This window comes from Priapulus caudatus, unplaced genomic scaffold (genome assembly GCF_000485595.1).
Source record: "Priapulus caudatus unplaced genomic scaffold, Priapulus_caudatus-5.0.1 Scaffold21, whole genome shotgun sequence".
NCBI lineage: Eukaryota > Metazoa > Priapulida > Priapulimorpha > Priapulimorphida > Priapulidae > Priapulus > Priapulus caudatus.
The window spans coordinates 309,864-324,105 of record NW_014577082.1 but is presented as its reverse complement, the minus strand read 5'-3'; the positions used below and the strand labels follow the sequence as shown (position 1 = coordinate 324,105).

Genomic DNA, 14,242 nt, shown 5'->3' with positions numbered 1-14,242 from the left:
CCCACCACTCCACCACAGAGTCACCGCAGTAGACGTTAGATGAGCGCTGTCGCTCCGCAGCACTTGTTTGTCTCCCTAACTACATTATCTGTACATTATAGATGATAATCACAATACACTGTTTACCATTTCAGTGGTCTAGACGTTGTTGGCATCATGGCAAAGCTTGGCATTGGAGAGTCTGTTCTGCAGTCAAAGCTGGTCACCGGTGGCGGTACCTTTGTCATCGCTTATGCCATATACAAGGTGTTTATGCCTGCACGAGTAGCTATCACCGTTGCAGCGACACCGTTTATCGTGCGATACCTGAGGCAAGTTGGCTGGCTAAAAGTGCGCGTGAATGCCACCCCCAAGAAGTAAGAAGTCTGCTGGGCCTGCAGAGGAATATTGATTTGGGTTGAAATATATATGTGCATGAAACCATTGTTTGGGGCTTTCAGGAGGACAAATATATAGATCATTATGTATTTGCCAGTGTGCATATTTTGCGATAGATAATAAGTGTATGTATATCGGCCTTAGCAGTTTGAAATTGGAATGTAATGTGAAATACAAAGTATACTTGGGCCCCAATGTAGCTAGACGTTCGCGCCTTTTTGTGAGTGAAACGATGCCCGTCCGCAAAGCGGACTACTTACACCGAGACGGCGATCACTGCTCAATACAAATTCTACTACTTATGTCGATCGCTCGAAAAGTGGTTAGGTTTGGTAATCGAACAGTTCGAAGCAAACTTTTGTGTTTATCCGATATATGGTAGGTAAATAGAAGATCACAAGCTGTAGTTCGTTGAATTTCGTGCACTTATTGTGAAAATGAAAATACAAATAGAACTATTTCATCTATCTTGAGTGAGCAGAAGAATCCATGTCAAATGTGAAAATAGGCCTAGAATGTTTCCAAGCCCTTGTCACAAGCTCCATAGACATCAGAGACTTGCAGCGAACTGCAGCGTACCAGTCTATGTTTACGTCAGTGCACGTACTGCTACAGGGTCGTGCTGCGCAATGCGTAGTGGGAAGACAATATGTCAGCCCGCATGTCACCGAATTTACCGCTGTTAATTCGATATACATTTCAACACACGTTCTATAGTGGAGCTAAAACCCACTGTACTTCATGTTCTTGCACTGGTTCTTGCCCACCCCATTTATTACCCCGCGAGGTGGCAGCACATTTATCACGTGCTGTGCACGTGAGATACGCGCGAGCATAAACAAAAATAACCACATCAATCGAGTTGAATTTGGAGTTCATCGCCCATCTTTTCCACATAAAACTGGAGTACTACGGCGCATTTTGAACTTTGCACTGTGCAAAGAATAGCGAGTACGTGGCACGTGAGTAAGGAAACCCAGCGTGTATTGTATTGTAAAAGATAATGATATATTTTCGTGCAATAAGTGAATAACCTAGCACACAAAAATAAACGGCAAACGGAACTTCCCGCATGAAAATGGCATTTATCGCCTTGTATCATGGTCGTAGCGCGTCGAGTCGCGTACGATTGTTTAGCATACCGCCATATGTACGAATTTACCGCATGTCAAGCGACAACAGGCGAGAAGATGCTGCGAGTATCTTGGCGGGTTATCAGGGACGTGATCACGAGTTTACAGAACACAGGTCGTCCGTAGTCCAAGTGAAAGCAAGTGAGATTACAGAGTTCAACAAAAATGTGAATGGTAATGGCAGTGGCATGCCTTCTTTTGGTAACCCACTACAAGATACTCAGGGACCGTCCACTGACGTATGCTCTCATACCCACGAGGATACAATCTGTGATGCTCACAGTCCTCTTAATCTCAGTAGCTGCATGCAGAGCAATGTTCCTGAACCCTACAATACTACACCGACCCACCTGAACATGCCAGGAGGAATGGCATCCCAGACCTCCAAGTATTTCAACAGCAACAGGCACACGGCAACGAACCCGTACAAGAACGGCAAAAAAGATTTCTCCACCCTTGCGGCAATGGCTTCCAAACTGCAGGTCAAAAGCTGGCCGCTGAGAGAAAGAAGGTATTTGACATCATCGCCTGGTGACAAATCCGGAGGAATTGGCAGCAGTGGAGTGGCAGGAGGAGGTGGAGGAGGACTTAATCGGGTCAGTCTCCAGGGTGTGCAAGGCATGGACGATGACTGTTGCTATAAGATCTGGAAGGAGAACTGCATCAAATACCATCTACCAAACTGTGATGAGCAGATTCAGGCCGTGCAGTCTGGTCGAAAGACGCTGGAGGAGATTTTTGAAGAGCAGGATCGTATTATTCGCCAAATGGAGCTGGAGTACAGCAAGCAAGGAGCAGCCGGTGTCGCAAGTAAGTCGGAAGGGGACGGCAAACAGCTGACAGGCCAGCAGAAGCTACAGCAGGCGGTTAAGGATTACGGAGCGACTGTGCTTGTGTTTCACGTTACCCAGTGCCTAGCTTGGTTGGGTCTCACATACCTCGCGATATCCAGGTGAGGCCCTTATTCTCTCTGTATGTGAGGCGAAATTTTCTCTGTCGTAAAATGGTATCCAGATTTAATTATGACTTCCGTTGTTTTCCCTCTAATATAAATTACTTTATCTTGCCATAGCACATATATAGGCCCTTAATGCTCACCTAATGATAATACTAACATTTATTAAAATATTACGCTAAATTTTGGATTGTGATGATAATCATAATGGAAAACTACTGTTTTTAAAGTTTAAATATTGTGATGTGCTATGGTTTTGGTACAACGTCAACTGTTTCCAGGTTCCCACTTCTATTTGAAAATCATATCAATTTCTTTTGAGTTTGATGCATAAATTTAATGAAATTGTGCACAAGCAGTGGGTTCAAGGATAGAGATGATGCCCAGTACGGTGATTGGATAGGATGATGTTAGTTGATAAGATAGGACTGGACATCTTATCTATCCCTGAAAAAGGATAGAGATGATGTCCAGTACGGTGATTGGATAGGATGATGTTAGTTGATAAGATAGGACTGGACATCTTCTCTATCCCTGAGCCCAAGCAGTGTTTCCCCTGCATTGACATGAGCGAGGCGGGCAGCCTCGCTTAAATTCTCAGCCGCCACACAGAAATTTGTCCAAAACCGCCTCGCTGACAAAAATCACTGTTCTTCCATAGAACAGTGCTTATAATGCATCAAAATAGCTTAGAATGCACCAAATTGCACAATTTTTCCAAAAGTAAGTTCTGTCATTAGACATTTCTATCTACTTCTTTTCCATACTCAGTCCCTGTAATTACATGCTCCTGTGTATGAATTGAAAGTTCTGGAATGAACTTTCTAAAACTGCACTGTCACTGTGCACGTACAGTTTACCCTCAGGCATGTATCCTGGCATTTACTTAGTGAGTTAATAGCCTACATCTCGGAGTGTGTATGTAGCATGGCAATAGAAAATTCACTCTGCTTCACTAGTATGGTTTACAGTCCTGAGAATGATTTTCAATCATGTGTTTTTATAACTACTGCTGTCTGCACACATTTATATTTTCAAATGGCATAGCTAGGTCCTCTGATATATATGCAGTGTTTCCCCTGCATTGACATGAGCGAGGAGGGCCGCCTCGCTCAAATTCTCAGCCGCCACACGGAAATTTGTCCAAAACACCGCCTCGCTGACGAAATATCTAGAGAAAAATTAAAGAGTCTTATACAATGTGCTGTTCAGACTTTAGAATATCATAGAATGCACCAAATTGCACCATTTTTTTCAAAAATGTTGAACTTGCAGTCAGGGTATTAGCCAGGAATGAGTATTATGAGGAAGGATGCAGCAAAATTATTTGGGAGTGCAATTTTACAAATGTTCACCGCTTTAGATCAATCTTTTAGGCTGTGAGCTACACAATATTGGCCGTGCAGTTTCAAAACTGACCGTGCAAATAACGGCTGAACAGCTCGCTGGCTAATACGTTGCCTGCAGTGCTCGCTTTGCTAGGACCTCGAAACGCGCAAACACATCAAATTTTTTTTTTACCACCTCACGGACATTTTTGGCCAGGGGAAATGCTGTATATGAGTCACTTTATTATAATAATTACAGGTTTCTCCCCAGGACCTTAAGGCCTTAATGCATGCCAGGATCCGTCATGCCTTCAAAGCTAAACCTAATTTGTGACGTCCCATAAATCCTTCGACACGTTAATTGCCTAATTCACACATCTTAATTTCCAGCTGTATACATTTGACAATCCCATCGCAGACGCGCTGTTTTTACAGTTTGACGTATGTCTCCAAACTGATCGGGGTTACTTGAGTATTGTGGCCACCTATGACATGCATAATTGATTCCAGTTAGTACAACCACCTCCCAGGCCCTCCCTCATCTGGCCATAAACATCATACCTTATGCAACTACTGGGTATAACTCTGAAATGAAAATGTGTACTTCATTTTTAGCTCATCTGACATAGTCAGATGCAGCTTGTAGAATCGCATGATTGTCCGTGCGTTCGTGCGTCCGGCCGTCCGTGCGTCAACAGTTGGGCACAAATCTAAACAGCTCGACGTACGGTCACGATATTTGGGACGTGGGGGGTAATCCGAAAACGAGTTGGGATGTCGAAGCTGGGGGTCAAAGGTCAAAGGTTAAGAGGATCATGGTTCGCACAGTCCTTGAAAAGTTCTTGAATTTGAGAGGAGTCCTTGAAAAAAGTACATTGAAGTTTAGTAAATGTTGATTTTGTGCTTGAAAATGCTTGAATTAATGAAAATGTCCTTGATTTTCATGAAAATGTCCTTGAATTTTTAGAAAGAATCCTTGCCTGTAATAAAAATAAATTTTGTACCATCAATAATGTGCAAAGCTCTATAAAAATTGGCATTAAAATTTAAATGAGCTTAAAAAGCTATAGACACGATTAGACAGTTAATGATGAATCACAAATTACAGTAAGTCAGTAAATCAGTCAGTATAAATCAAGGTATGTTGTAGAAGTGACAGTATTTAGAAGGGTTTATTAATGTGATCCCAGGTAAGTTTTAGAGGTGACATGCAAGTGATTAAGAATGGGTTATTAAATTAATCCAGGTATGTTTTGTTCTGTGTATGAATTTCCGATAAATGTCTGATAAAATGTCCTGGAATTTCCGATAAAATGTTCTTGAAAAGTCCTTGAAAAGTCCTTGGAAAAAATTTCAGTCCTGTATGAACCATGGACAGTGTAAAAAAGAAGAGGGAACATTCCAACTTAAGGTAATAGGGAGGAAATGCAGAATTGTGGTCACAAATCTAAAAACGGCCTCGACCTAGCTCGTGATAGTCGGTGTATAGCATCATGGTAGGAAAAGAAGCCATCACTGTGCCGAAATTGGAGGTCACAGCGGCAGATTTTAAGACATTTTCTGAGACATGCGTCTGACGGACCACGGAGTGATTGAAAAAGCTTTCTTGTTTTAGGCGGTGAGACCATACCGATTTTTATAGCTTTATTGAAAGGACCATGAAATGTACTTTCCGCTGACATGCGAAGAGTAAGTGTCTGATTAACCTTCGGACCCTCAAGAGGAGAGTTAAACATGGATTTGTTTACTGTTAGAAAGAATTTAACTGCCGGGTTGCTAGTAAGAAATTAGAATCTATACATGCCTGGATGTATGAGGCTACAATGTCACAGTGAAATTTCAAAAGCTAACTTTGGTTGAAGGTTTATGCTCTTTAAATCGTATAATTTCTATGGCATTTTGTTACTGGTCAGTGTGCTACATGCAACTTATGCCACTGCCAGTGGCCACTGCCAGGCATGTGGTGGTGATAGTACTGTGTAGTTTTTCCTGTGTTAATTAGTTACAGGTGGCAGCTCTCTATTTCAGCTGTAGGCTTGCGTAGGTAAATGGATGAGTGCTTACCTATTCTGTCTTGCAAATAGTTGTTGCTACTACGTACCGATGGGAGCTTCCAATCTTTAATCTTAAGACACTTAAAGCTATGTCGCCATCTCGTGACAACTTTCATAACGATCCCAACAACATTCCTTCGAGAAGGTTCCTGATACCATCCCTGTGCCTTCCAACTGTTTCGGCATGTATGTGAACACATTTGGGACTAACAGGGTTTACTAGAATCCCACCACTCCACAGCACCGAGTCACCGCAGTAAGACGTTAGATGAGCGCTGTCGCTCCGCAGCACACTTGTTTGTCTCCCTAACTACATATCTGTACATTATAGATGATAATCAAATAAACCTGTTTACCATTTCAGTGGTCTAGACGTTGTTGGCATCATGGCAAAGCTTGCATTGGCAGAGTCTGTTCTGCAGTCAAAGCTGGTCACCGGTGGCGGTACCTTTGTCATCGCTTATGCCATATACAAGGTGTGTTATGCCTGCACGAAGTAGCTATCACCGTTGCAGCGACACCGTTTATCCGTGCGATACCTGAGGCAAGTTGGCTGGCTAAAAGTGCGCGTGAATGCCACCTCCCGAAGAAGTAAGAGTCTGCTGGGCCTGCAGAGGAATATTGATTTGGCGTTGAAATATATATGTGCATGAAACCATTGTTCGGCGCTTTCAAGGAGGACAAATATATAGACCATTATGTATTGCCAGTGTGCATTATTTGCGCGATAGATAATAAGTGTATGTATATCGGCCTTAGCAGTTTGAAATTGGAAATGTAATGTGAAATACAAAGTATACTTGGGGCCCCAATGTAGCTAGACGTTTCGGCGCCTTTTTGTGAGTGAAACGATCCCGTCGCGCAAAGCGGACTACTTACACCGAGACGGCGATCACTGCTCAATATAAATTGCTACTACTTATGTCGATCGGCTCGAAAAGTGGTTAAGTTTGGTAAATCGAACAGTTCGAAGCAAACTTTTTGTGTTATCCGATATATGGGTAGGTAAATAGAAGATCACAAGCTTGTAGTTCGTTGAATTTCGTGTGCACTTTATTGTGAAAATGAAAATACAAATAGAACTCATTTCATCTATCTTGAGTGTAGCAAAGAATCCATGTCAAAATGTGAAAAAGGCCTAGAATGTTTCCAAGCCCATTGTCACAAGCTCCATAGACATCAGAGACTTGCAGCGAACTGCAGCGTACCAGTCTATGTTTAAGTCGTGCTACAGGTCATGCTGCGCAATGCGTAGTGGGAAGACAATACGTCAGCCCGCATGTCACCGAATTTATCGCTGTTAATTCGATATACATTTCAACACACGTAGCCTTATTTACTTCGAAATATATTGACTCTACTGGACATATATATGGACTCTACTGAACCGGTTTAATAATATATTATATAAGTCCATAGAAAGAAATGTAAAACATGTATAAATCTACTTCTATGCAAAAGTCAGAGACTGAGTCTGAGGTAATGAATGTACTAGTGTAATGACTAATGTCACTAATGACTAATGACGCTCGCCAAGGGTATTCCATATTTCATATTATTGTAATTGACAAAGTACTAGGCCTATGTATTAGGCTAAGTACATTTTCGCATATAATAAGTGGCATAATATTGAATATATTTCGTACTATAGTACTAGTAGAGTCCACTAAGCATTTGCACTCGAAGCCTGCCAAAGGCCGTGTGACAGACGGGGCGGTGCCCGTGCATGGTTAATTCGTCAGTGATAACATTGATATACACATCGGCTCCCCCTCCCCCCTCACTGCGCTGTACTGTTCCCGGTACCGCCCCGTCTGTGACACGGCTTTTGGCAGGCTTCGTTAACCAGTGGAAGTGCTTAGTGGACTCTACTAGTACTGTTCATCAAGGCGCAGCGGACTGGGAAATAAGGGACAGCTGCGTGAAATAGACTATATATTATATACTGCGGCTGTTCGTACATGCCACCCTGTGGAGGAACACTTTCTGTCACCTAGTCTTTTCTTTGGATCTGTGCGCTGGCTTTCATTATGGTGCACGGATCCACCATGTTATCTTTTCTTTTACCTCTGCCGCGCGCACTTCTCTTCTATGCACGGCCAGTGCTCCATATTTGTCCATCTTCCATATCATTTCAATTACACTTTCATCACTTCCACTGGATAGCATAAGTTTGCCAACTAGAATTATGCCAACTGTAAAACTATGCAAATATTTGTTTAGCGTTATGCAACCAACTTCATGCTAACCATTAGATACAATAGTGTAACCCAAACCCAAGAGGATACCTATCCTCTTGGGTTTGGGTTACATTATTGTATCTAGCTAACCATATGCAGAGGTTGACCCAGTGTCATTCAGCCAACTATTTGCCTAGTTGCATCATTATGCCAACGTTGGGTTAACGTCATGACGCCAACCACTTAGCAACTAGTATCATGCCACCTGTAGCCTACGTTGATCCTACCTTGTTGGTAGGTAGTAGTTGGTAGTGCTGTAGCTAGGGCTGATAGGGTCTATGTCCCCCAGGGTACTGCCGGAACGTACCCTGGTACTAAATACTACTATCTAATATGCCGGACCGTGCCTCGCCTACTCCACTAACGAGTCTAGGGAGTCGCCTACGCCTACTCCCTAACCCTAACCATAACTCTAACCCTAACCCTAACCATATCAGCTAGATAGTTACCAGGGTACGTTCCGGCAGTACCCTGGGGGACATAGACCCTATCAGTGTAGTGCGGGCACACGGGAATGGCTAGCTTTTTTGTTTGTTCGTTTTTAGAAAAAATGCCTGGTGTACATTGGTCACAAATTCCTGTCTAGGTGCTTTTTCAAAAAGGGACCTATTCTAGTCTAGTAAAGGCCTGGTCTGTATTATTCCAGAAACATCCAAATTTACGAAAACTTATTTATACAGCACTTGCGGTTAGACATGCACCTGTACTGCTATCTGTGTCTATTGGACTAAAGGAAACAAACTTGTAGGCTGTGCATATTACTCATTTTATGTGCTAGCTAGGCAAGATATTCTATATTCACTTATTTATAGCCCAACTTCTAGTTATGCCTATTATTTTTCTATGGTAATGTTTCACAAGAATTTGTGCCTGGTTTGATATTGCGATCTTGCTACATGCTAGCTGCGAACATCCATGCAATATTTTCTTTAAAAAAGTCAGCGATAGAAAAGAAAATCTGGGTGGGATGTATGTATTCGTGATCTCTTAAAGCATATCCTTTGAAAGTCTCTGCTTAGCTGTGTATACTAGGTGAAATAAATAAATTACCGTGTACCTATGGATATTGAATAAATGTGTAGCAATAGAGGTAGGCTCATAAGTATTCTTAAATTTCTTTGGTAACAGAACAAGATTGACATAATTTAGCTTTGCTGATGTCGTTAATTCAAATGATATGACGTTTGATCGTCACTTACTATGAGATCAGTAGCGCAGCTAACTCATTTTGCCTTGGCGAGGGGGGGAGCCATATGTGGTTTGTGTTTTGGGGGCAGTTTGCCATTGGTTCTTGACCATGTAATAGTATCTATATTATAATTTATGGTAACTGCCCCACTAGCCCCCCCCCCTCCTCCTGCTCTTTCCACGAGCTACGCTGCTGGTGATCCTCAGACCTCAGGTATTTTAGATTTTGTCCTTTACTGCTCATTTGCAGGGAATAGTGTTGCCACTCGCATGTCGTTGCACCTGCTGGCTCCTTGGAGGTGAGGTTGCTCATATTTCTGTTTTTATAACCTGCTTCGATTTTTGCTGAATTTAGTTCCTCGATCTTGCCAAATTTTGCTGCCATAGGTTTAGTTATCTGGTTGTTGCTGACATTGCAACCGATTTCTGATTTGCTATTAATAAGCTAATAGATATAGGAGTCAGAATCTAAATTACTAATACAACAATAGCCATATTTGTCTAGTCGTGGTTATATGGTGTGTATGTTAGTATATATGTATTGTTAGCGGTTGATCCTTATTCTAGCAGAAACATAAAAACTGAGACAGCTCTCTTCCATCATAAACATGGCAACCGTCATGACATTTGCGTTGTCAGCTGTAGGTTGATGCATAATGATTAACGAGATCCATTACCTGCAGAGTTATGTAATGCTTTATAATATCTGTTTAGAGATGAATTAATTAATCAAACAAGTTGGGAACTTCAACACTGATATTTAGGTTTATTGTATTTCGTGTATGTATACATTCTAGTTGAAAGTTACCAATATATTTAAGGTTATATATATATGACAACTATGATGACATTAAGGTAATGAATTCCTTTTTGATAATATGAAACAGTTAATATCTTTATAGGATAATCTTATATGCCTATACTTTTTGGTTATCTACTGCTGCTCGGTTTTCAACAGATGTGATGCTGTAGTGTTCAGTGCTTGTTCACGTTTCTTTCACGTCTGAACATCGTACAATTATTTCTGTGTGGTTATGCGCCGACCTGGGAAATTTTGTGGACATGGATTTGGTTGCTGCTGTTTATTGCTGTTATGTCAACGGATTTCCAGTTTTCACGCAAGTTTCTGGCTGGATAAATAGAAATATTTTCTTCCAGACGTATGCACAATATGCCATGGACAGACAAAATATTTTTGTAAACAATCAAGCAGGAGCAATATTTTGAATGTTGATATATACATCAGATATATTGAGAACATTATACGTATGTCTCACTGCATGCTTGGTGGTATGGGTCCAACTGTTGTGGATTGATTCGTAGGACATATTTCATTTAGAAAAAGGAATTTCTTATATTGACCGATTTGTAGGAACACCAGAAATATTACTCAAAACGCTTCGATAACGTGCTAATGTAGCTTTCAAATGAACGGTTGGATATCTTCAATTTTGCCAAGCCCAAGGTGACCACGTCACTTATGTACAGCATCATTGCTTATGACCATAATTTATGTTGATATTTTACCCTAAAATTTATTAACTAATAAGCAATGGCTTTACTTTAATTTATTTTCAGTTTGGTTTGGTTTTGTAGAAGTCTATCTGTGAAACATATTTTAATAAAAATCGTCAAATATATAATGAACAATAGTTTTGTCAATAAAATCATACAAATTCCACAGCATCTTGAGTAGACAGCTATTAATTGGGTACATGCATCTCATAATAACAGGCGAGTATGATGATTTAAGTAAGACATCTTGCATTAGGCTTTAAAACATGTAGCAGTAGACAGGCAACTTTACTAAAAAAAATAGATGGGCAAAATGCGATGTAATGTTCACACTTCAGTGTTGTCACATGAACGTACCGATGTGCACGTTCTTTTGTAAAGGTTTGAGATTTTGTACTGATAGGTGGATTCGTAATTTCCAAACTTGGACAGAATGAGGCATGTGCATTCAGATTTAACTAGCATGCACGTGTACAAAATATTAATTCTATAGCAATGTGCTTACGAATTAAAATAATACACATGAAATTTAATTGGTCACTAGAGATCCTAGTTGATAGAATGAAATTGATAATTTAAAAACATTAAATATTTACAGAAAGCATAAAGCTATTTATTATCTCTCAACAATAGCTGTAACAACTAGCAGCAAGCATAATGACTATTTAGCAAGTGTCTATTTAAATTCCAGTACAATGCTTGACTGCTTATTAAATATCCAATTGACATGAAGGGTTTCAGAAATATTCACTAATTAAAAATAGTTGATAAGTAAGTGAAAATCAAGTGTATTCTATTTCTTTACATCATTTTGGATGCTCACATATAAACAGCACTGAAAACATTGCAATTGTCATTACCAATTGTTTCCAAGAAAATTCTACATAAAGTAATAGATATTACTGCTGCACATATCATAGTATATTATAAGGGGGATTGCTAACATACACTACGCCTTATTGGATGGTACACACATAATTTATACAACCAACTAATGGTGGTGATCTTGATAGAAGCGAAGACCACAGTATCCACATGTGTGATTGCCAGGTTGATCCTGCAATACACAAGAAACAAATGCATAAGACAAAACAAGCACCAATTTACCTACAGTTGTCTGTATTAACATTAACAACTTGTATGAATAAAACTGACTTTGATCAACTGCGTCACTTCTCAAACTACAGAAAGTTACGGAAAAATATACTGGGGCGAAAGCTCACAAGGGTCTAGATGCGCATTTACAAAGAACAGGGGTGATTTTGCACGGGCGTGACACAAAGGGTGTAGTATAGCTTGACTAACAACCAAAATCTGCTATCCAAGCTGCCCACGATCCAGGTTATTTGTATCACAAACGATGAACTGGCAGAACGAGAGAGCCCCCAGAGAAACAGCAATACTCATGTTACTCGAGATTTGGAGAATGAAATATGCAAGGCCAAAGAAGATAACTGAAAGCAAGGAGCTAGCCCCTTGTCTGAAAGAAGCATCTTGGTCACTTTAGAGTGCCATATATGAGTGAAATTAATGAATATAAATTATGCCATCTGCACATGGTTTCCAAACATTTTACTTCATAACATTTCAACAGAGAACCGATGAAAATTAGCAACCTAATAGAAAATTAATTAGGAAAATACAGACTTGAGATAGGGGAGTGAGATAATGACTTTGATTTTATTAGATTAATTAAGCTGTGTGATGTAATTTGCACAGATCAGCTTGTCAAAAGCACATGATATCCTTACTGTTTTTAAATACGAAACCCTCACAATTGTTCATGAATCATAAAGTTAATTCATTACAAAAATACAAAGCCATGTAACATAGTATGCTTTAATTATATGAAATAACGAATTAAATCAACCACACATAAACCGTAGTGTTGTTCATTAGTTTAGTTATCATGATAAGAAAAGCTATTAACTGATTTCTCAACAATCCCGAATCTTACCAAGTTTATGTATACTTTTGGGTGGCCAAGTGGTCCTCCACCTCCATCACAGCAAGCAACGTGGGCATCCACCGGCTTAGGGGGAACCTTTGCAATTAGGTTTATCGCCCAGTTAGGGTTAACCTGCTTGGGTTGATACTCAAACCTGGACATGCGGTAGTCATCATTCTCCCATGCCTAGAAAACACACAATAACCAACTATTATTTAGCTATGTATTTTTTTGAATAACCAGTGAGAAAGTGGGTTACTTACAGGGGTCTGAATAAGTAAGCTGGCTGTCAGACAGGGACTGACCTTGCCTCAATTGAGCCAATAATTAGTGTTGAAGTAGGATCGTTATATCGGCATGTATTCTTTTAATTGAGTAAAGCATTAGGCATAATTTTGAACTAGGTTTATATTTTTGTTCATGCCTCCACTTTTAATCTGATTACAATTGGCTTCTGATTGAATGTTTGCATGTAGATAGCAGATGCATGCAACTTGTTGTTATACTAACTATAAATGACAATGTGTTTGCTACTGGGGATGCAACATTTACCTGGATTCCACCTGTCCTAATGACAAGTGGTTAGGGGTACGCTTAGAAATGCTTGTTGTTGTTGTTGTTCAACATTGTCTCATTCCGTATTCGATATAGGCCCTTGGTCTTTAAAGACTAATATTTATGAGGTCGTGTTACTTAAATACTGTTACTGGTTTCACAAATGGCAGTGCAACGACTGAACGAGTCTGTGGCTGTGCTCACCATTGCACCAATACCAATACCATAGGCATAGGCAATACCACCACTGGCACTGCCGCTGATAGGGTCTATGTTCCCCAGGGTACTGCCGGAACGTACCCTGGGTACGGTCCGGTATACCGGAACGTACCCTGGTAACTATGTGATATGCCGGACCGTACCTCGCTTACTCCCTACCGTACCCTGACTGTCCCTGTTCCGCCCACTACTGATGTCGCAAAATTTGAAATATACATACAGACCTGTATGATATCTCTATAAAGTTGGATTAGAGTATGAAACTGTGAAACCAAGAAGAAATTTCAACCTATATACACTGATGTGCGCAATCCTTTTGCAAATATCGCGATGATCGGGAATGCGTTTTCCTTTCGCAATGTTTACGACATTTTTGCGCATTTTTGCGCGAGATTTTTGAAAGATGGCTCCAAGTGTTGTGGTGGAACAAGGAAATTTGTATGATTATCTTAAAATGGGTTGGAAACGTATAGACTCGCTGACACTTGTAGAAAGGGTCGGGAGGTGAAACGTAACAGGGTAAGGGTTACGAATATTTTGCGGGAACGGACCGGAAACAAGGAACGGGAGCATAAAGCGGCACGTTTCCTGCCGACAAGCGGTATGTATTACGACATCGGCTGAAAGTCAGGGTACGGTTTGAAGTAGGCGAGGTACGGTCCGGCATATTAGATAGTTACCAGGGTACGCACCGGTATACCGGACCGTACCCAGGGTACGTTCCGGTAT

The 14,242-nt window shown here is 40.6% G+C and overlaps 2 protein-coding genes across 2 annotated transcripts in view; one reads left to right on the top strand and one right to left on the bottom strand.

Moving 5' to 3' along the window:
• The first annotated feature begins 1,212 nt into the window (after positions 1 to 1,212).
• LOC106812782 lies at positions 1,213 to 6,554 on the top strand. Its single transcript, XM_014816759.1, has 2 exons — positions 1,213 to 2,463; positions 6,213 to 6,554. Exons 1-2 carry the CDS (start codon positions 1,451 to 1,453, stop codon positions 6,346 to 6,348), a joined length of 1,149 nt encoding a protein of 382 aa, XP_014672245.1. The 5' UTR covers positions 1,213 to 1,450; the 3' UTR covers positions 6,349 to 6,554.
• Positions 6,555 to 11,380: 4,826 nt separating this feature from the next.
• Positions 11,381 to 14,242, bottom strand: part of LOC106812792 (probable NADH dehydrogenase [ubiquinone] iron-sulfur protein 6, mitochondrial) — a 7,065-nt gene continuing 4,203 nt past the window's right edge. Inside the window, exons 2-3 of the mRNA XM_014816769.1 lie at positions 12,749 to 12,925; positions 11,381 to 11,848 (exon numbers count right to left, since the gene is read on the bottom strand). Of these exons, the coding sequence (XP_014672255.1) occupies positions 11,783 to 11,848; positions 12,749 to 12,925 (243 nt within the window). The 3' untranslated portion in view covers positions 11,381 to 11,782. The remainder of the gene's footprint in view (positions 11,849 to 12,748; positions 12,926 to 14,242) is intronic.

Coding starts and splice junctions, on each gene's coding strand:
- LOC106812782 (XM_014816759.1), top strand. CDS start 1,451: ATGAAAATGGCATTTATCGCCTTGTATCATGGTCGTAGCGCGTCGAGT. Junction 2,464..6,212: donor ACATACCTCGCGATATCCAG/GTGAGGCCCTTA, acceptor TTACCATTTCAG/TGGTCTAGACGTTGTTGGCA.